Raw genomic sequence first — 22,972 nt, forward strand, 5'->3', positions numbered from 1 at the left:
TGCCATAGTTGGGCACTGGTGGTTCATGCTTGTAAATCTACCTGCTTAGCAAGCTGATACATGAGGATTTCAGTTTGAAGCCAGTGCAGCCAGACTGTTACAAAAGACTTTCTCTCCAGTTAACTAGCAAAAAAGCCAGGGGGTATGATTCAAGTGGTAGAGCCCTAGCCTTGAGCAAAAAAGCTAAGCAAGAGCCTGAAGCCTGATTTGAAGCCCTAGCACCAGCACAACAAACAAAAAAGATATTGCTTCAGTCTCTAAATAGTAGTACCTATCCTGTCCTTTAAGGAAGAAAATGTTTTATGAACCATTTAATACCAGTGATGGAATAATAAAATACTCTATTCCCAGACTCCTTTATTCACAACTTTGATCCTTTGGTGATTTTTTGTTTGTTTGTTTTTTTATGGTACTAGGTATGAACTCAGGACCTCTTGCTTGCAAGTCAGGCACTTGCTGCTGAGCTACACTTTCCACATAAGATGATTAATTAAAGTGGGGGTAAAGGTAAAGAAATTGAGAACAACTGTTCTGCCTAGCTTATAACATCAATTTCTTAAAAAAGAACTTAAGAGAATTTGATAAGATTTGGTTATTAGGCATGAAATTCAATTATGTATTGTGAAAGGGGAGCACATACAAAAGAATGTCTCTGAAGCATCAAAATTGGGAAGCAGATGTAGGAAGATTGTGGGGACACACACACACACACACACACACACACACACAAATTTGTGAGACCCTGTCTCAAAGAACAAGTTGAGTATCTCCTAAAAGTATGTTCAAGAAGGCCCTGAGTTCAAACACCACCAGTACTGCCAAAACAAAACAAAAAAGAAATTTAGTAACTATCTGTTGTACCCTAGCTATTCTGAAGTAATACAATAAGGACTCTGTTGTATATTTGTGATTTCAAAATGATTATCTATCTGAAGGTATCTTTTTTAGTGTTTCTTGTTTTATATTCTTGATAGCGTTAGTTAAATAATATTTAGGATTTAACAGTTCCAAGAGAGACAAAAATTATCACAGTAGCATTTTTCAGATCAATGATGATTAAAACAAGAAAACATGTGTTTGGGTGTTGAAGAATAAAGAACAATGTCGCTGTCTGTTTGAAACAACAGTAGACTGATGGTCTTAATTTCTTGTAGCTGGAAGAGTGGTGGCTGAATGTTGCCTACCTGGATGTTCGTATACCATCACAACTGAATGTCAACTTTGTGGGTCCTTCCCCCCATTTTGAGCACTACTGGCCTCCTAAGGAAGGCACTCAGTTAGAAAGAGGAAGCATAATACTTTGGCATAACTTGAACTACTGGCAGCTATTAAGAACGTAAGAACACTTGCATGAATTTAGTAACAGATTTACCTGAAGTCCAATGTTGAGAACCTTAATGTACTTACTTCAGGAAAAATACTATTGTGGTTTTTTTAATTTATAAGCTTAATGATGACTTCTTAATCAAAACACTTTATTTTTAGAGAAAAAGTACCTGTTCATAAGGTTGGAAACACTCCCCTTGATATGAATCAATTCCGAATGTTATTTTCGACCTGCAAGATTCCAGGAATTACTAGAGACTCGATTGTGAATTATTTTAGGACAGGTGAGTAACATCATGAGGATTCTCTTAGTAAAAGTATTGGAATTTTAACGTTTTGTTGTAACACGTATTACTGAGGGACACACAATTTTGAAGTTTGCCTTTGGCAAATCAAAGGCTTTCTGTGAACCTTTATCTTCATAATTGGCAAATCAAAGGCTTTCTGTGAACCTTTATCTTCATAGTTTAGATATATGTAGTCTGTGGGAATAGACTTACTGAACTGTCCTACTTGATTCAACATAAACTGGATGCTTACGTTGTATCATTTATAGTTTAAAATATTTCATTGAAGGGATGAATTCCTTTCTACCCTAATTTTTTATTTGAGTTATCCTGAGCAGTACAATGTATAAACTATAATCCCTCCCTTGTATACAAAGTAAAATTTTTTAATCAGTCATTCAAAGTTAGGAGAAAAAACAATACTAGAAAAGAGTGATATTGAACTTTCCAAGTAGATCTGGCTCCAGTATGACCCTGGCATTCCACCCTACTCCAAGGAAGAATAATACTGACAAGAATAAATCATTGTAACTACTACAAACAAAACAAGAGACTCCAAAAACTTTATTACTCACTGCCTTACCAGCTGACCTCACCCTCCAAATCCCACATTGTACCACAAGACAGAAAACACATATTGGACTCTTCATCCTTTTTACTGCAAAATAGACCTCAGAGGAAATGAAAGCCTATGAAAATATTAAAAGGCATTAAAATCTCCAGTGTGGGTGGCTCATGGTTTTAATTCTAGCTACTCAGGAGACCAAGAGTTAAGGATCATGGTTTGAAGCTCTGCCAGGCAGTAAAGTCCATGAGATTCTTATCTCCAGTAAACTACTCCAGAAAAAAAAAAAAAGGAAGTAGAGTTGTGGCTAACAAGTTACAACATGGGCCTTGAACAAAAGAAGCTCAGGACACAATAAAAAAAAATAAGTTAAAGATCTTTGCCTCTTTCTCCTTATTAGTCCAATAAAACTTTAATACTATTTAAAATTCAGTCATACAAATTACACCTCCACTAGCAACTTACTTAGCCTGGAAGTGGGTGAAGGGAGAGAATCTCACCTACGGATTTCAGTTATTCCTCAAATGTGCCCAATGCACCAATCATGCTATTCTCTTTTTCACTGCTAGAGATGACTGTTTGTCTTTCCTCATTCGCAGATAGTGAGCCTTTTTTCATGTTTTCCCCAAATATAAAAAAATAGTCTATGATTCTCCTGCATAAACTCTTCTTTGATCTCATTCTTTACATTTTTAAATTAATTTACTTTATTGTTATTATAGAGGTGATGTACAGAAGGATTACAATTACGAGTCAGGTAATGAGTAATTTTCTTTCATATAGTGTCTTCTGTTCCCTCGCTCTCCCCCAACCCCTCCCTCCCATCTCCACCCACAAGTTGTAGAGTTCACTTTTATCAGTGTTCAGTGAGTTTCACTGCTGTATTTACCCTTCTTCCCTCGAGTTCTGTATCCTCCCCTCAACCCTCTTGTATATCTTCAATAAAGCATACATAAGGAAAAGAAGACAGAATCATCAAAAAATTTAAAGAAGAGAAGTCTCTTGTTTCCATATCTTGGAGTTTGTGTGTGTGTGTGTGTGTGTGTGTGTGTGTGTGTGTGTGTGTGTGTGTGTGTATGTATAATTTTATGTCAATATAAAGAGATATGTAGACATGGCTTTTTTATTTCTTTTGGTCTCACTGTGTGTATCTAGAATGCTGTCTAATTTACCATATCCCAGTGTACTTTAGATCTAATTTCCACATATCAGAGAGAACATGTCCATCTTTACATTTAGCAGACTATTTCTAATGGGCAAAGTAACGACCCCCTAAAGATGTCCATTTACTGTCACTGGAACTGTGACTATATTAGGTTCTGTGGAAAAAGATGATCATTTGGCGTGGAGAGTCAAATATTATCCTGGATAATGCCACATTTCAGTTATGCATATTTGTGAAATCAGGTTAAATATATCCATCTCTCCAAACTTCTATCATTTCTATATGGAAAAACATACAAAATGCTTGTTTCTTAACTATTTGATATATGCAGTACACAGTCACTATAGTCACCATACTGTGCAATAGCATACCAGAACTACTACTTCTAATACATAACTCGTGTGCATTGATCAACTTTTCCTCATCCTTCTTTTTCCCTATTTGTTTTTGTTTCCATGATATATGATAAGTCAAATATTGGAGGAATACTTGTGACCTGCTAGTGGAAGTTTGCAGCTTTACCCTCATTTAACTTTAGGAGACCTGAGCCTTGTGTTTTCTGTTTCTTTTTCCAGAGACTGAAGGTTACTCTCCAGTTCACATTGTTGTGTTGTGCCGAGGCCGAGCATTTGCCTTTGATATACTGCATGAAGGAAGTTTGATCACCCCACCAGAGCTTCTCAGGTATTTTTTCACATTTCTCTTCTTTGTTGTTATTCCTTAAGTTTTTCAATAGAGAAATATCTCTCGATTCCTAACAACTCAATAACAAACAGGATAACAACAACTCAAATACAAGCATTGTATTAGTAGGCCTAACTTGTCACCCTATGTTTCTCTTCTTCCTGTATTCCAACTTCTTATGCATCTTCTAACCTACCTCCTTGTTCTGCTTGCAGTCTCCTCCCAACATCAGATTTGAATGTACTCATGCTTTCTATTTGGAATGCTCTCTCCTGTCTTGTCTGCTTGGCAGATTTTATCTTTATCCCTGTTTTACATCACCAAAGAGTCAACAGTTTCCTGATTTCCATTTTTCTTACTTTTCTGCAAAACCACAAGGAATAACCTACCTTACTGTCTTTGTGTAGCTTGTGGATCTCTGTAATGTTGATTAAATTGTATGGAAATAATTTATTTTTGTTTTCAAATGCAGACAGAGCTTCAAAAGATTAGTTACTAAGTCTTTCTGTCATTCCTTCTCCTCATGTTTCTCGTCTCCCTTTCTGTTTCTTCCAACTCTGTAAATTCCCATCACGTAATGTGTCATTTAGCATGTATACAAGGTTCATTTGTGTGTGCTCATTTGTAGTGTGAATATTTCTTGGTTATAGCTGAGTAATTATTTGGATATACCACATTCTATTCATGTTACATTCTGTTTCTTGGGGTAATATGTCAGAAATTTAAATATTAATCAATAACATGACCTGTTAAAGACCTCTGTAGTCCTGTGCTCCTTCTGAACCCTTTTTGATCTTCTATAAGACAACTGACATATATCTATAAGAAGTGCCATAGTGAACCCAATGGACCTGGAGTAACAGCATTAACTACTGAGGAGCGAACTCGATGGGCTAAGGTAAGATTTATGCTCTTCCTTTCTTGCTTGCTTGCTGCTTAAGCTTTTTCATCTGCCAGAAAACCCAGATGCACAGAGCTTTATTGGTCATGAATCAGCAGTGGGCTTTCTGTATTTTAGAAGGGGAAAGGTGTAGTCAACCCACAACTCCCTACCTGTCTTCTCAAAGACATTATAGATGGTCTTTTGAAGCACCTTTTTCCTCTGGCCCATGTTTATCATAAGAGAGCATTTTTGGGCTTTGTCCTTTCCATAAGTTTGAATGTGTTCTTCATAACTGCAGGTATTGAGGGTTGAAGCAACAATTTGAGCCTCAAGGTATCTGGTATCTTCTGGACTTGACATGACCATGTTTCATCAAGTGTTCTTGTTTGACTTTTAGCTTGCTTTCCAGTTGGCCATTTCTAAAAACAATCAACATTCTCAATTCCAGAGATGTCCATGATTTATGACCCTCAATGGCCCAGTGTCATAGCCACACTCCCCTTCGTAGTACAGGAGGGGTTACACAGCACTCCCATGATGTCTCAGACTTGACCACTATGTTGTTATTAATAAACATGATCTCGACTCTTTAATACTTTGTGGATAATTGTATTTAAGTTACAATATTTAATCATTATCTCCTTGCTCTTTAGGCACGAGAATATCTGATTAGTCTTGATCCAGAAAACTTGACTTTGTTAGAAAAAATTCAGAGTAGTTTATTGGTATATTCCATAGAGGATGCCAGTCCATATGTTACACCAGAAGATTATTCTCAGGTAACTAATTACCTTGATCTATTGTCTCCTTTTCTGGAGGATGTATTATTATTTTCTTTTTTTATATCAAGCTTTTACAATTTTTCTCAGCTATGAAATATACATGTGCCAAAACTTATACTTACATAGTGTATTGTAAATTCTTGACATGTGGTTTAAAGCTATTTAGATAGTTTTGAACCTCATTTAGAGAAGTATGGCTGTTATTTGCATCACCACATGTCTGTGTCCCCCAGACTTTTCACTGACTACATTCATAGACTATTTGCACAGGACATTGGGGTAAATTAATTTACCCTCCCAAAGGTGACATAAGAACCTACCTACAACCAACACTCTGTGTCTTAACTAGTTGAGAGGATTTGTCCCAAGAATTATATTACCCTTGTAATTTATTTGTCATTTGGTTTACTGAACACAGTATCTTCAGTGAGTTTAAGGGTAAATTATGTTCTCTTTCCACCCCTAAAGTACTGTTTTCATTTCCTAAGAAATAAAAGGTAGTCATAGTACTAGAAAGCTAATCATTTTTCTAAAAACACAAATTATTTCATAATGTAGTCATCAATATGAAATGTTTATAGGACAAATAATTTAGGATTAAAAATCTGGTAGCTCAGGCACCAAAGACTCACACCTGTAATTCTAGCTATTTCCAAGGCTGAGATCTGAGAACTGATGTCAGCCCAAGGCTCTAGTTAGACTGCAAAGAGCCAGAAGTGAAAGTATGGCTCAAGTTGTAGGATGGCTGTGAGTTAAAAAGCCAAACAAAAGCAAGAGACTAAGTTCAAATCTAGTAATAGTAGTAAATAAGTAAACAAATAATAAATCTTGTAGTTAGGTAACATTGTTAGTGTTGTTTTTTGTGTGTGTATGTGTATGAGTGAGGGCGTGAATTACCGTACTACTTCCTAAGGAAGAATATATTTCGGTGCAATGTTATTCAAACTTTTTTCATCACAGTTTATACTTAGAAGTACCATTAGCTTGCAGCCCACTAGGTATACTTAAGTAAGCATGCTTATCCACACATTTTAAAAACTGTACAAGAAATGTATCCAGTGCCTAACATATGAAACTGTAACCTTTCTGTACATCAGTTTGATAATAAAAATTTGAAAAAAAATAAATTAAAAAAGCAATAATTACATATGAGATTCTTCAATTAATCACCAAAAATTGGAAGTGGAGCTATGGCTCAAGTAGCAGAGTGATGGCTTTGAGCAATAGATCTCAGGGATAGCTCCTAGGTACTGAGTTCAAGCCCCAGGACTGGCACAAAACAACAATGAAAAAACAAGTAACTACTTTTACTATCTATGATATACTTTTTTATTTCCCTTCCATTATATAATTTGTGAAACATGTTGATTGTGATGTGGTACCATAATTTCATAACTCATCAATGGGTCTAAAGGATAAGGTTTAGTAGATTATGGATTGTTAAGACACTTTTAACTTTTTAGTGACTAAGCATGGCAAGGATTCATTATCTAAGCTAGAAAGTCTGCTATTTTCCACCATGTATTCTGTGAGCATCCATAAACAATACTATTTCCTGGTTGGATTTTCTTGAGACTTGAGAAATAGCTGAAGTCAGGGCCAGAATTTTTTTAATCTCAAGTATAGCTATGTTACCACTTTATTAATAATTTTGTTGACCTGAAAAGAAGTGAAATGAATACATGTGTTTAAGTTTAATGTGTAATACCTACAAACCAATGTCAAAATCCCTTTTAATTTGGAAAAATAAAATCTCTCTTAGGTACTTGAGAAACTTCTCATTGGAGATCCAACAGTACGCTGGGGTGACAAATCCTATAACTTGATTTCCTTTACAAATGGAGTATTTGGCACTAATTGTGATGTAAGTAAACTATGGATTTAATTTTTTTCTTTATTAAACTAGTTTTTATGCTACTTAGCTGGTGGCTTTTGCCTGTAATCCTTGCCTCTCAGGAGCCTGAGATCAGTGGATCAAGGTTTGATGCCAGTCCAGGCAGAAGTCTGTGAGATTCCATTTCCAGTTATCCATTTGGGCTTAGAGGCCTGGCTGCAGTGATAGAGAGCTATCTATGAGTATGAGCAAGTACACTGCATGAGAGTACAATGCATTGAACTTGCAGGAGAGAAAAAAAGTTTGGAAGTATCTATACGGGGACAGGAAGGAAAAAATGGGGTGGGGGGCAGAAAAGGGTGACATGGTCCGAAAGGAACTGTACACATTACCTGACTTATATAACTATAACCTCCTTGTATATCACCCTTAAATTAACAATTAAAATAATCCATAGAAAAATTTAAATTATGTATGTGGTTTAAGTTTCTATCACTGCCATCAATGACAGATTCTTTTTCATTTTTTAGTTTAAGTTAATAGCAATAAACCACAAATAGATATGCTGTACTGTGGTATAGTATATAAACACTTTTGTTTGATGACATTACAATTAGTTTAATTATTCTCAGTGAATGAGCATAGGCGAAATTAATTTTTTATATAGTAAGGCCTAAAGTTTGGTATATATCTGCAAAATGAATTTTCATATAATTTTTATGTATAATAATTGTCAAGAACCTGTTTATCTGTATTTTAAAAGACATTATATTGCATTGTGTATATATTCCCTATGCATAGGGAAATTTATACAGATATATTTCTAGATTTCCAGATTTTTCTAGTAGCTAGGTAACAATTTCCCAAAAGTGACACATAATCTTTGGGACACTAGCCTTTGAATATTAAAGGAAGGGGGAAAAAAGGAAGGGAATCACTATCCTTTCTGACCTTCATGAAATATTAAAACAATGATTTAAAATTTTCTCTTTTGTCTTTTTACATGATTTTAACTCGCACTGTCTTCCATTTAAGCATTCCCTTAACCAAAGAAAGTAAAAAAAAAAAAGTGTTTTATTCTGTTATGCTCTGTTTTGTTTTGTTTCCCCAGTACTGAGATTGAACTGTGCCTCCTGTATGTTAGCCAAGTCCTCTATCACTGAGATACAGCCCAGCCCTTTTCAGTGGTTTTATTTATCATTATATATTCAGTTTTAAGTGATGGAAATTTAGTCTGGCATTACCTTGAGAAGATACTTGTTGTCATAGGAATATGCTTAAAAAAGGATAAAACTGATGTCTAGGTTCCAAATTAGTAATTGGTCTTTCCCCATTTTTTTTTTTTTACATTCTTGACTTTGCTTTGATGGAATACCCAATGTGATTGTTGTACCTACTGTTTTCTATCTTCATATCTCTCTTAGAATATAGTCAGTTTCTGTTTTTCTAATGGTTCCAGCAAAAGTGCTAAAATAATTCTTATTGGTTGTGGTTGACTTGTTCCTGGAAATCAGATATTCTCATTTGCCTGATCTGCTTCATATGCAGAACCTTGGAACCTAGAGAGTAGAAGAAACAGCCTCATTCAACTCATGACCTGGGGGAGTATAAGTTGCTAAGAGAGTATTTCACAAGTGGGTGGACTGGTAGGTAAGAGGGTGTTAAAAGTTATAGTAGCTTCTAGGAGTGACAGTAAAAGGCTTGAATATTTGTTTTTGTTTTTACTCTTCCTTCATATCTACTGTTGACAAGATTTTTTCATTAATTGCCTCACTTTTCTTCTTTTCCACTCCTTATTTGATTCTCCTTGCTCCTCCTAGTCTGATTTATGCCCTTTCTATTCCCGGAAAGGATCCTGTGTTAGGATCCTGTGTGGGATCCTGCCTCTGGATTCTTCCCTCAATGTCCCTTGGGTCTGTCCACAACTAAGAGACTAACGTCCTTATGAATGGGGCAATGTTATTCCTTCTGGTGGAAGTACAGAATTCCATTGGAGACACCTAATTTCTACCCCTGAATCTAGACACCTGTCTCTCAAGCCTTCCTTTCTTTCCCTCCAAAGTTAGCAGTGTTGTATTCAGTTTGTCAAAGATAAGTCAGATGTAAAGTGAAGACAATTACCCAGAAGGAATCATCTGATGTCATTGTCACCAAGGGAACATGGAGAAATTAAGGACAACTATAACCATAAAACCTATCACACTTTGTAACAGAGTCCATTGCCCCCCACAAAATTATTTCTGCCACTTCTAGGCATTCTTGTAGCTATATACACAGAATGGTTATCCGTTCTGATACTCAGTGGCCTCCTTTACCTAAAGAAGTTCAAAGAAAATAGTGGCTCAGGTTTTGACAAAAAATACTCAAAATATCATGGACTTTCATTTTAGCATGCCCCTTTTGATGCTATGGTTATGGTGAACATTGCCTATTATGTGGATGAGAAAATTTTAGAGACTGAAGGAAGATGGAAGGTATGTCAGCAACAAACATTTCATCCTTTTGCCCCCATAATATTTTTGTAGACACAGTGTTTTAAGCCCTCCCTATTTGTAGGGTTCAGAAAAAAAACGGGATATACCACTTCCAGAGGAGCTTGTATTCACTGTGGATGAGAAAATATTAAGCGATATCAATCAAGCAAAAGCCCAGTATTTCAAAGAGGTAAAACTTTCCCTTTTCTCTTCAATGGTAATGCTTTCTTTTTTACCTGCCAGATATAAAAATGTGGCTGTTACTCAAGCCTGGCAGCGTAGCATAAAACATTTTACTAGTAATGCCTTTAATATTTTTATGCTTTATGTCTGACAATTACTTTAATCCAAATAATAATTCCATTTCTTTGGAATATTCTCCTCTGGTGATTTTTCACTATATGTATCCTGTTCATTAGGCATCTGATCTACAAATTGCAGCATATGCCTTCACATCTTTTGGCAAAAGGCTAACCAAGAAGAAGATGCTTCACCCTGACACATTTATTCAGCTGGCACTTCAGTTAGCTTATTACAGGCTGCATGGACGGTAAGGCCCATTCATTCTCCATTTTCTGAATCTTGTGGTGCTAGGGTATATGTATATCTCTCATACCAATTCCATCCAAACCCCCTAGTGCTCTTGCTCACTTTTTTCCCCCAGGGCTTCCATCAATAGTATTTTTTTCTTTGTGTTTCCATCAGAGTTCCAGTTGTGACAGTTTCATAGGTTTGCATCTTAAAAGTTTATCACAGTATTCACATGGTACTTTTTTGCTTATCCTGGGGCTTGAACTCTGAGTCTAAGCACTGTCCGGAGCTTTGCTCTACCACTTGAGCTACAGCTATGCTTCTGGATTTGGGGTTGGTTAATTGGAGATAAGATTCTCATGGACTTTTCTGCCTGGGCTGGATTCAAACTGTGGTCCTCAGATCTCAGCCTCTTGAATAGCTAGGATTACAGGCATAAGCCACTGGTACCTGACTCACTTGGTTTCTTAAAATGTTGCTTAAAAAAAAAAGAGAGAGAGAATGGCTTAGCTGTCAGTGTAATTCAGATTATTTGGTTTTCTTGGGACCTGTTTATAGGTTCATGAAAAGCTATGATTTTGTAGGTTGTCCAGTCTACCCATTTTTGGAAAAGAGACGATGTATTGTGCCTTTCTTCATTCTAGGCAGAAGTGGATCCTCTTGATCTTTTGTACCCAGTCTGAGAAGACCTGTCTTTAAGTGTGATGTTTAGATATTTTCATGTATTACAATTACCAATAAAAGCGGGTTTAAAGCCATCATACTATGATTTCCTCATTATCTATTTTTGTCTTGCTTTGATTTTAAGTGGGTTTGTTTCATTTTATATTCACTGTGAGCTATACTTTTCTTTTTCTTTCCTTTTTTTTGGTAATAGTCCTGCTTGAACACAGGGCCTGGGCGCTGTCCTTGAGCTTCTTTTGCTGAAGGCTAGCACTCTACCACTTGAGCCACAGTCCCACTTCTGCCTTTTTTTGGTACTTTAGTGGAGATAAAGAGTCTCATAGACTTTTCTGCTTGGGCTAACTTTGAGCCATGTTTCTGAAATCTCAGCTTCCTGAGAAGCTAGGATTACACACGTGGGCCACTGGTGCCTGTTTGTTTTTCTTTTAAAAATTATATTAAGAGTTTAGGAAATGTACCTTTAACATCACTATTTTTATGTATTTCCACTTAAATATAATGTAAGAAACTTAAATGTTGCTGTTTTCCTTTAGCCAGTTTTCATGTTGTCAGACATTATACTTCTACAGATATTATACACTCTAGTGCACTTTTAATATATTTATATAATCAGTCTATTATGTTTTATTGTGATAAACTCTGTATAACAGTTTTCTGTTTTAATTACTTTGTGGTGGCACTGGGATTTTAACTCAAGCTCTCACCCTTGCTACACAGGCATTCTACCACTTGTTTGTTTCAACCAGGTTTTAGATAGGGTGTTGTTGGCTTTTTTCCAGGGTTGGCTTCAAAACATGATCTTCCTTTGCTCCCCATTTATCTTGGATTGCAATTGCATGCCACTATGCCCAGCTTGTTGATTGAGATAGGAATTTCAACAGCTTTTATCCCAGGCTGACCTTGACCTGCAGTCTTACCAGTATCCATCCCTGAGTAGCTGTTACTACAGATATGCATTACCACATGTGACCAACCATCTTGACAAAGTTAAAAATGAATGTTATGGTACGCATTCTTTAAAAGAACTAAAACACCTTCTTTGTGCTGGGAAGATAAGTATAAGCCAACATGCCCAGGGTTGTGTCTACCTTTTAACTGTCATGAATAGTGCTGCATGAAAATTATCATGTAAGTTAGCCTTGCTTCTTGGAGATTTGAGTGTCACCAACTTTTCTGCTCTGAGTACCTTCAAACAATGATCCTCTAGATTCCATCCTCTGGAGTAGCCAGAATTACAAATGTGAGCCATTGGCACATAGCTAAATCCTTGCTTTTCATCTCCTTTTAACTGCTACTGACTGCTTCAGTTATCTGCTGTGCCTCTAAGCCGACTCTTTCTCTTTGGTTTCTTCACCTTCCAGCTTGTACTATTTAGCAATCAGAAAATCCCTCAAGAAGAGTTATGCAAAAGCCATCAGCCGCAGATTTTTGGACCTGACTTTTTATTTGAGATCTTGACTTCTCACATTCTGGCTGCCTTGTTAGCCTCAAACTTTAATGTGGTTTCACAAGCCTGATAAAATATTGAAAATCCGGTTCGGTATCTTTGTCACTCACCAATTAATTGCTAGTTAGTATGCAAACTTTCTGCTCATATGTTTTGTGAAACATCAGATTCCTGAGGCAGGGGAACTAGCATTGCGTAAGTTATCTCACCTCAACGTTTCTTCTCTCCAGATCATAGTCTTCACATCCTGACTTCCTGACAGTTCTGCAAAGCCCTCAGATTTTTCTTTCAACCTAGTTTTTTCCTGTTCTTACCAATAGGATTATTTTAATACAAGATAGCCCACCTTAGTCCACAGGAAATTTCACATAGTTATCTGTTGTAAGTTTCACTAGTTGCATTTGATTACTATGTATCCTATTACTATGTATACTAAGTCTTTTTTCCCCATTAACTTTAAGAACCTTTTCCATTATTTTCATATTTTGTTTGATGAAGAAACTAGGTCATTCATGCTGTAGAGTTTCCTGAATTTTCCCAACCATATCGACAGTCCTCCTTGTATTTTCTGCAAACAAATAGTTAGAATTAGAGAATTAAGAATGAGAATTAGCTGGGTACTGGTGGCTTATGCCTGTAGTCCTAGCTGTTCAGGAGGTTGAGATCTGTGGTTCGAGGTCAGGAAAGTCCCCTGTTAGACTCTTACCTCCAATTAACCACCAGAAAACCAGAAGTGGTAATGTGGCTCAAAGTGATTCAAAGTGATAAGAGTGCTAGCCTTGAGCACAAAAGCTCAGGTATAACATCCAGGCCCTGAGTTCAAGCTCCATGACTGACAAAAAAAAAAAAAAAAAAAGGAATAAGAATCAGTTCTTATTTTTGTTATTTTTTCAATAAATCAAATGGTTCATATTACTTGTTTTATGTTTCATAATAGTGAACTAGCAGTCATCATAAGTTTTTCTCCCTGCATTTCTGTTTTGTTGTTTTTGGTCTTATTATATATTTGTTATTTGGTATCTTATATAGGCTGGTTGTGAAATCCTACATGAAAGTGATCCTGATTCGCCTGCCTCTGCCTCCTTGAGCGTGGGGGTGGCAGATGTGCCATGCTTAGCTTCTTCTCTAAATGTTTTGAGGAGTCATTAATAATCAGTGCCCAAATCCATCCTTTACACAGTGATGATGCTTTACCAATCACTTTTACTGTCTTGTGGTATATGGTCAGAATGTCAGCCAGGGCAACATTTTCATCTGTAAGCTCTCTCAAGACAGGATCTGTGTCCAGGTAAATGCACAGCTTGCCACCTGGGCCTCTCCATAGGGTAGATCCCACCCTGGCACTGGCTGTCCTTAGAGCAAGGACATAGTAGAAACACAGAGAACTCTTTCTGAGCCTGATTTCAAATGTGACATGCCATAATGTTGCCTCTATATTCTGTCCCCTAGATGCAAGTTACTAAATGTAATCTATATTAAGCATGTACCAGAGCATAAACAGCAAGAAACATGGATTATTCATGGCTATCTTGGTGATTGCCTAACACAGACTTCATTATATATAACCCGACAGTGTTTGAAATAGTCCATGTTATTAGTAAAAGGTAAAAGATTTATACGATCTGAAGAGAAACCAGAGTATAGTCCCTGTTATTAGATTGTTTTGAAAATAACTTTTTTTTTTCAGAAGTCTCAACTGTAGCTTGAATTGCAGGGCTTAGTTTCTGACCAAATCTAGCTTTATTAAGTAGCTGTATTTGTAATAACATTACAGAATTTTCTTGTTTAAGGTATACACCTGGCATTATTTTTTTTTTTGTAGTCCTGGTTGCTGCTATGAAACAGCCATGACAAGGTACTTTTATCATGGCCGCACAGAAACCGTGAGGTCATGCACTGTAGAGGCTGTCAACTGGTGTCAGTCCATGCAGGATCCTTCTGCTAGTGTGAGTATTGGAAAAGGATTGGTAGGATTTGTTTCATTTTTGTAGAGGGATGAAAACCCTAAAAAATTAACTACTTTGCTTCAGTTCCCCTGGGTCATTAAAGTCATTTTGAGACATTTTTCTCTGAAGTATTCAAGGCATCAATCAGTTCATATGCCAGTAAGGGGTCATTAAAATCACTTTGAGACATTTTTCTCTGAAGTATTCAAGGCATCAATCAGTTCATATGCCAGTAAGGGGTGCCCACAGCACCTCTGAAAGGAAACTTACTCTCCTGTGCTTGAATATTTTTGACATGACGATTCTAGTTGTGTCAAATCCCCAGAACCAGAACAGGCATATATGTATGTATGTTGTTAAGTACTTAGAAAGTACTGCATTTCTTCTTTTATTTTGGTGTTTTACCTTGTTTCTTAAGTTAAGCATTATGTATTTGTGTGATTTTCATAGAAATTCTTGGTTATCTTTTTAAAATTATGCTTTAAGTTTCAAATCACAATAGTTACTGTTTTTGTATTTGTCAATGTCACTTACAAGTTCCTATTTCCCTATCCCAGGAGAGAAGTAATAAAAAAACAACAACACAAAAAACCAAGGCTAGTATAAAGAAAAGGAAGTGGAACTTTTTTTTTTTTTTTTTGTCAGTTGTAGTGGGGCTTGAACTCAGGGCCTGGGTGCTATCTCTGAGTGCTCTGTTTAAGGCTAGCTCTCTACTACTTTGAGCCACAGTGCCACTTTTGGTTTTCTGGTGGCTAAATTGGAGATAAGAGTTTCATAGACTTTCCTGCCAGGGCTGGTTTCAAACTGTGATTTTTTTTTTTTAATCATAGCCTCCTGTGTAGCTAGAATTACAGGTGTGAGCCACTGGTACCTGGCTGACAATGGAACTGTTAAGGAAAGACAGAAGCATATGTTTTAGTTCTACCTAGAAACATTTTCTCTTCTAGAATACCAAAATTCTGATTTCAATGGATTTAGGATTTATTTTTGTCTAATTAGTTTTTGTATGAGTTGTTTTGAAAACTTGGTTTCTTGATTGATATCTTGTCCTTTTTATTATTTTTAATTGATTTATTTATTGTCAAAGTGATATACAGAGGGGTTACAGTTTAAGGCAGTGAGTACATTTCTTATCGAACTTGTTACCTCCTCTCTCATTTTTCTCCCACCTTTCCCCCTCCCCATTGTCCTATTTTTTTTTGACACAGCTTGTTGAACAACGGCAAAACATGTTAAAAGCATTTGCAAAGCATGATAAAATGATGAAAGATTGCTCAGCTGGAAAAGGTACTTGTGTTGGAATTATTATGACTTTTAAAAAATCTTTTGAATTGAAATTTTTTTCTAACTTCAGATTTGTGGTTTCTCTGCAGGAATTGACCGGCACCTTTTAGGTCTTTTACTCATAGCCAAAGAGGAAGGCCTTCCTGTTCCAGAACTTTTTACGGACCCACTTTTCTCTAGAAGGTAGCAGTAGTGTAATGTTTTATAGTTTACAATGGTCAGAACCTGTTTTCCTGAATGTTAAAAGATGTATTGTACTCATAAACTCATGTGTTGAATTAAACCTCTTTGTACAACTTCATGAAGCAAAGCTTTAAAAAAAAACTTAAGAAGAGCCAGCCAAGCACTGATAGCCTATAATCCTGACTACTCAGGAGGCTGAGATCTGATGATTGAGGTTTGAAGCCAACTCAGCCAAGAAAGCCTGTGAGGCTGTTAGCTATAAGTAACCACCAGAAAACCAGAAGTGAGGCTATGACTCAAAGTGATTGAGTACTAGCCTTGAGCACAAAAGCTCAGGGACAGCGCTCATCAGGCCCTGAGTTCTAGCCCCGTGACCAACTAAAAAAAATTTTTTTTTAAATTAAAAAAGAGAAACACTACCAGAATCTGTAGGCCTAGTAAAACGTCCTTTCTTTGTGCCATACAGCGGAGGAGGTGGAAATTTTGTCCTCTCAACCAGTCTGGTTGGTTATCTACGAGTCCAAGGAGTGGTGGTCCCCATGGTGCACAATGGATATGGGTTTTTCTACCACATCCGAGATGACAGGTAAAATATCCCACGTGTTATTTGAATATTTTTCTTACGATTCTAATTATGTATTCATTTGCCACTTGTTGCATCAGTAACTTTTATTTACTATGTAGGCATTTCCTGTGTATTTCTATATCTCATTCCTGCTTTTGAGGCACTTATGAAACCAGTCTTCTGGGGATTTTTGTTGTTGTTTCAAGTTATTTAAGTGGTCATGTACTCATCCTGGAAATCAGTGTGTTCCTTATCATATTTGTCCTATACGGGGTATTTTATAGCAAGTTCAGTTAAAATTTGAAAATATAGTTGGCCTGCCATATGTTGGGGGTCTACACCTGCAGGTTGAAGACAGTGGGGGGCTTGAAGATACTTCAGCTGCAGTGCAGACAGCTGAAACAGTAGTATGTGTTGCATATTTTAGTTGCTCATATATGCCTTTATACTTCTCCCTTAAAAGATTTTATATTGGGTAGAGTTTTTGCCGAGCGTGCACAAAGCCCTGTGTTTGATTCCTCAGTACCACATGAGCAGAAAAAGCCAGCAGTGTTGCTGTGGCTCAAGAGGTAGAGTGCTAGCTAGCCTTGAGCAAAAAGAAGCCAAGGACAGTACCTCAGACTAGTGCTCTACCACTTGAACCACAGCACCACTTCTGGATTTGGGGGGAGCGGGTAGTTTATTGGAGAGTCTCACGTACTTTTCTGCATAGGCTAGCTTTGAACTGCAACCCTCAGATCTCAGCCTCCTGAGTAGAATTATAGGCATGAGCCACTGGTGCCTGGTTTCTACTCATTTAAAAATTTTGATTTGTTTTATTTCATACAATGTATGTATAATATTACTTCCACATGTAATCAACATTAAAATTGATTGATAAAATATTAGTATTCTCTCCCCATATGAGAGCTTGAAATTTTAGTATACATTTCACATTTAGAGGATATCTCAATGATCTAGTCACAGTTCACGTTATCAGTAGCTATATGTAGTTAATACATTCTATATTGTGGTATATTAGTAGTAGATAGTCTAACCTCCATGAGCTCATAATCCAATAGAAGTGGTAACATTTAGAAGACTTACAATTTACCTGCTCATTTACTATAGCCACCCTGGGCCTTGTTACTTGAATGCTCCAGGCAAGTTCCCTTCTCAAGTTATTCACTGTTAATTTCTTCTGCATAGTGTTCTCTTCCTTGGCATACATGCAGTGATCACCTCGTAGTTGATCATCAATATGTGCTCCTTGTCATCTTATCTGAGAGGCCTTCTGTGACTATCTGAAATAGTACTTCACCTCCCCTACACACACCTGCTGCTTTTCCTTTACTAAAAAATACCTAATAGGTATTTTTTTGCATGTGTAATATATATTTTTCCTGCCTAGAATGTAAGTTCCACAAGAACAGGGTGTTGGTTATATCTTCAACTTTGTAAACATGATGCAGTCAGCAATGGTTTTCAGAATAGCTGGTTTAACATAAGTGAACAGTTCTTGGATAAGAAAGCCAAGTGAGTCTGGCTACTGCCTGATATACTACTTAGGAAGCTTGAGAGCTGAATTAGTTGGAATCCAGCCCAGACAAGAAAGTCTGTGAGAGTCTTATATTGGATTAGACACCAAAAAGCTGGAAATGGAGCTGTGGCTTAAGTGGCAAAGAACCATCCTTGAGCAAGAAAGTGAAGGGTCAATGCAGCAGCACGGAAAAGAATGAGATGAAGGAATTAGGAAGGGTCTTTCTTTGTATTCTGTTGACATAAAGAAATATCTGAAACTTGATTTATAAAGGAAAGGGGTTTCATTAGGTCATAGTTCTGTAGTCTATGAAGTCCTAGATCTTGTCACATTTGATGAGGGCCTCGTGCAGCTCCAACTTGTGGCAGAAATGGAAAGGCTAGGGTTGGCCTCACTTTATGAAAACTGTGGAGAATAGCACTCATCCCTTGTATCCTAAACATCTCTTAAAGATCCCACCAAATCTCAACACTGACCTTGGGATGAAACCACTTTATGAGCTGAGGAGGGGCTAACCCACATCAAGACCCTAGCAGGAAGTAGGGATGAGGATGACTTGAACAATGTTCATAAAGAAGGTGGAAAGAAGTAGAAGGTGTAAGATATATTTTGGAATTAGAACCAGTATACTGGTGGATTGCTATTTATGATGGTGGCATTTACTCCGATAGGGGAAAATTAGGGGAGAAAGGTTTTGGAGTCTTGTCAGGGTAGTCAAGAGTGGTGTTTTGTACGTGCTATATAGTGACAGATAAAAGGTAGGAAAAACTATTTCTTCCTTGAGCCCAGAGAAACATACTTCTCCCATTTACTTCAACATTTCTTACCTGTCAGATCTAAGATTCTCTACCCAGAAATCTTCTCCTGGTAGAACATAGAGGAAGGCAAGATTGTCCCCAATCAGCTTCGTTCTGGTTCTTTAGAAATAGTTTTTTCACACCACTTATCTGTCGTTAGTTTTTGCTTTTTAATTGGTACACTTAAAAAAGTTCAAATTATATTAAAAACATGAATTTCATATTCTAACTTATTCCAGTAGTACATTTTAGGAAGGAAGGTGATTTTGTTGTTCTATTTTGAACACAGTAAGACACCTTGTTCCAAAGCCCTCTTGGGTTATTTTTTGTTCCCTTTTGTCCTTAGGCTATAGTGAGTGGGTTCCTTAGCATTTTGTATAAATATGACTCCACCTTCAGTTGTGTCAGGTGACATATACCTAACATCATCAGGAATCACAGTTCATATCTGAACAGCTGGATCGAATAAAGGTACTGGCTAGCTCTATCTGCCCTCCAGATTTGGAGCCTATTGAATCATCACTCCTCATTTATCATTTGTGCTTCACAGGTTTGTTGTGGCTTGTACCGCCTGGAAATCATGCCGAGAGACCGATGCAGAAAAGCTAGTTCAGCAGACTTTTCGTTCTTTCCACGATATGATACACCTGATGAATACTGCTCATCTCTAGAGTCTGAGCACTTACCAGCTGTGTCATTGAACTGGGTATGGAAAGTAGGTGGTGATCACAGATAGAGGGAATGTAAATGTCTCATATAGAAATGATTAGAATCATGCTTTTTTTCTGCTACTGAAGGTAGAAATATTTTGAAGCTTCTCAGTGCAGCAACAATGCAAAACTATAACATAGCAAGTAGAGAACTATGCAATGTTTAAGATATGCCTCAACAATGCAAATCTATGAATTTTAACAATGCAAATTTTTTAACTTTTAAATAATTTTGTTGGTACTTGTGTAGGTTACGAATTCCTTCCTTCTGAACATCATTGTCATTGTAATGTCTGTCTGTCAAGCACTTTAACATTTCCTGATTGCCAAAGGGTATGAAATACATAATTGGATGTTAATTTCTCTGACATCAGTGCCTTTCACACTCAACACATAAGCCTTGGGTTTGATGGGAAAGCACTATAATTCAGTGGTGATCTAAAATGGTTAATGGACAGATAATTATATTGTAGTAGGGGGATTTACACCTGGTTTCTCTCTCTCTCCCTCTCTCTCGCTCACACACACACACACACACACACATACACATGCACACATGAACAATCCTAAAAGCTATTATGTTCTTGTGATTAGTTTTGTCCATGTAATAATATTACTGACCTTAAAAAATAATTTTTAGTGACTTCTAAAAGGTTAAAATTTGAATAAGATTCTCAGGACTTTAAAGTTGTTTTCTTCATGCTGTTCAACTGTGTAAATTGTATTCTCAGAAAATAAAATATCCCAAATCATATGTGTGTATATGTACATATACATATATACATCTGTATACACATATATACTTGTTTTTTGTTGGAAAAGTGATTTGTTTCTTTCTTTGTATGTCCTGGTCTCTATGAAATATTATTGTTTAATAAACCACTCAAACCTTAGAATCTTACAACTTTTTCTTTCTCATGATTTGCCAGTTTATTATGCTTGGCTAAACAGTTTTTCAGCTGGCATTGCCTAGATTTGTTTATATCTGATATCATATTGCTGTTAGGACTTAAGTTGGAAGGTTGAAGTTGGCCTAATTCACTGGGACTTCTTCTCCCTATGTGGTCTCCCACCATTTGAATACTCAAGATATCTGTGTGTATCTGTACTTGGTAGTGATAGTATTCTGAGAAGTAAAGGTGAAAACTGCAATGTTTCTTATGCTTATGCTCTGAATTTACAAAATACAATATCACTTCTGCATTCTCTTACTTGAGTAACAATCCAAAATGGAAGTCTAGATTCAAGATCTGGGAGGAAGCATCACCTCTTGATGAGAATGAAGTTACTACTGCATACAAGGCATGATTTTCTGAGAGCAATTATATAGCACTTGATCACTTAATATAATATATGTATTATACTATACACAGTATGCCTTCAGGCATTTTATGTCTTGGATTTGATAAGGATTGATTTTATTATAATAACTGACATGTAACCACATTATACTGGGCCAGGTTATGTCTTGAGAAGTACCAGGTATTTCTTGGTGACACTTCATTGCTGGCTCCTTCTGAAACATCTTTCTCAGTTGCGATAGATAGACTAACAGATGAGTAAGTCTGATTTTTTTACTTTAAAGTTTTGTAGACTAGATAGCCAGGACATTTACAATAATTTGGTTGGTTTAAATAATATCTCATAAGTTGGGCATTTTGGAAGGTGTATGCCTGTAGAGAGACTTTTATTTATGTCTTAATGTAGTTAATTAATTGTCCTGAAGTTAAAAATCACCTTGGTTGCTTTTCAAGAAAAATAGACTCCCAGGCCTTCATCCAGACCTAAGTCAGAGTATCAGAGGGCAGATGCTTTTTCATGATCATTCTTAGGCAGGTATGAGAATAATTACATAGGATTAGCTAAAGTACTGCTCACTTGGACTCAGTGTACTAGTTTACTCTTTTCCCCACCTTGCCTGTTCTGAAATTGTACCCAGTTATGTACATAGTCACTTTTGAAAATTTCTTAGGTAGTATTGGATTGATAGTAAAACTAGGTTTTATAGCTGACCAAATGGAAAAGTCTGTTACAGCAATGTAAACTGATATTGCTGTGGAAAATTGGAGTAAGAAATGGGAAATTATGGAGGAAAAACCACCCACATTTCATTGTGAATAGCTTCCAATGGCTATCCAAAATATTTCTTGCTCCCTATCTAAATGTACCTTTTCCTTGTTACAGGAAAATAGATCAATTTCCTGAGTAAAGGAGGGTATTATAGGGAAACAATTTCTATAAAAACTCAGCCTTTTATCATTGTTATTGCCAGTGTTTCAAAGTATATTAAGATTATGTATATTTGACCTTAGCTTCAAATATGTTAAAAAATACTCAGTGAGATGGTTCTTTCTTGCTTTCTGAAGCAAATATGTGCTTGCAAATTTGGCTAGTCCAAGAGGAACTAGTCTATATTTTCTTTTGGGTGGGACTGGTAAATCTGGGAATATATTAAATAAAACCAAAAGGGATCCAAGATATCTGAACAGAGGTGTCAAACACGAAGAAGAACCAAAGAATTAAGTCTGTAGCTGCATTTTGAAGATTTTTTTTTAAAAGGAGGCCTAACATATGAAACTGTAACCTCTCTGTACATCACTTTGACAATAAATAAGAAAAAAAACGAGAGTATGGAATCTGGCAAGAGAGATAATAACCTTGTAAGATTCAACGACAACAGCATAAGAAGAAAGAAAATACCTGGCATCTGCCACCTTGGCTTTACAGTAAATTCTTATCAGTGCAGATGCAGGTAATTCTATCTAGATACTGGGATTTTCACAATTCACACAGGCTTACAGGCCACTCAGATAAGTCATCAGCAATCTGTTCAGCCAGCTTGCTTTGGAAAAGGATCTCACATCACCTCAATGCCGTAGTCAGGAGGAATCTTTAGAAATGAGCTATTATCAGAACTTGGATTGGTCTAGAGGCCAGAAGTCTCATCTCTGGGTCCCTTGTAAGCATTCCTCTGCACTGGCTAGGGAGGGGACCACTTTGTGATCCCCAACTTGGCTCCATGACTGTGATCTGTGCTGTACACCATGGAGGGTGGTGTTAAGGCTCAGAGAGGAATGGAAGCCGTTCCCCATGAGAACTGGGAGTTAGGCACTTATCTGACAGTGGGCATTGTGGGACAAGGACTCATGGAGTGTAAGGACCCAAGGAATGCTCTCAGTTCTCACTCCCCCTTCCTACTGCACTGAGCTTAGTCACTGGTTACTAACACGATAGATGGGGAACATGGTGGTTCCCACTGCTCTCTGCACTGGGCTGTCTTGAAGGGTCCTTGAACAACTCTGTGGC

General features: G+C 36.9%; 1 protein-coding gene across 4 annotated transcripts in view; it reads left to right on the forward strand.

The window, feature by feature from the left end:
* Crot (carnitine O-octanoyltransferase) overlaps positions 1-20,167 on the forward strand; it is a 28,373-nt gene extending 8,206 nt beyond the window's left edge. For all 4 annotated transcript variants that reach the window (XM_048339937.1, XM_048339939.1, XM_048339938.1 and 1 more), the window contains exons 5-18: positions 1,155-1,336; positions 1,486-1,610; positions 3,919-4,027; positions 4,832-4,925; positions 5,564-5,689; positions 7,455-7,556; positions 9,917-10,000; positions 10,083-10,190; positions 10,420-10,550; positions 14,485-14,608; positions 15,817-15,895; positions 15,982-16,075; positions 16,542-16,661; positions 19,507-20,167. In XM_048339937.1, coding sequence (XP_048195894.1) covers positions 1,155-1,336; positions 1,486-1,610; positions 3,919-4,027; positions 4,832-4,925; positions 5,564-5,689; positions 7,455-7,556; positions 9,917-10,000; positions 10,083-10,190; positions 10,420-10,550; positions 14,485-14,608; positions 15,817-15,895; positions 15,982-16,075; positions 16,542-16,661; positions 19,507-19,627 — 1,599 coding nt within the window. In that variant the 3' untranslated portion in view covers positions 19,628-20,167. The remainder of the gene's footprint in view (positions 1-1,154; positions 1,337-1,485; positions 1,611-3,918; positions 4,028-4,831; positions 4,926-5,563; positions 5,690-7,454; positions 7,557-9,916; positions 10,001-10,082; positions 10,191-10,419; positions 10,551-14,484; positions 14,609-15,816; positions 15,896-15,981; positions 16,076-16,541; positions 16,662-19,506) is intronic.
* Positions 20,168-22,972: the final 2,805 nt, after the last annotated feature.

The sequence above is a fragment of the Perognathus longimembris genome, chromosome 2, assembly GCF_023159225.1.
Source record: "Perognathus longimembris pacificus isolate PPM17 chromosome 2, ASM2315922v1, whole genome shotgun sequence".
In the NCBI taxonomy this organism is placed as follows: Eukaryota; Metazoa; Chordata; class Mammalia; order Rodentia; family Heteromyidae; genus Perognathus; species Perognathus longimembris.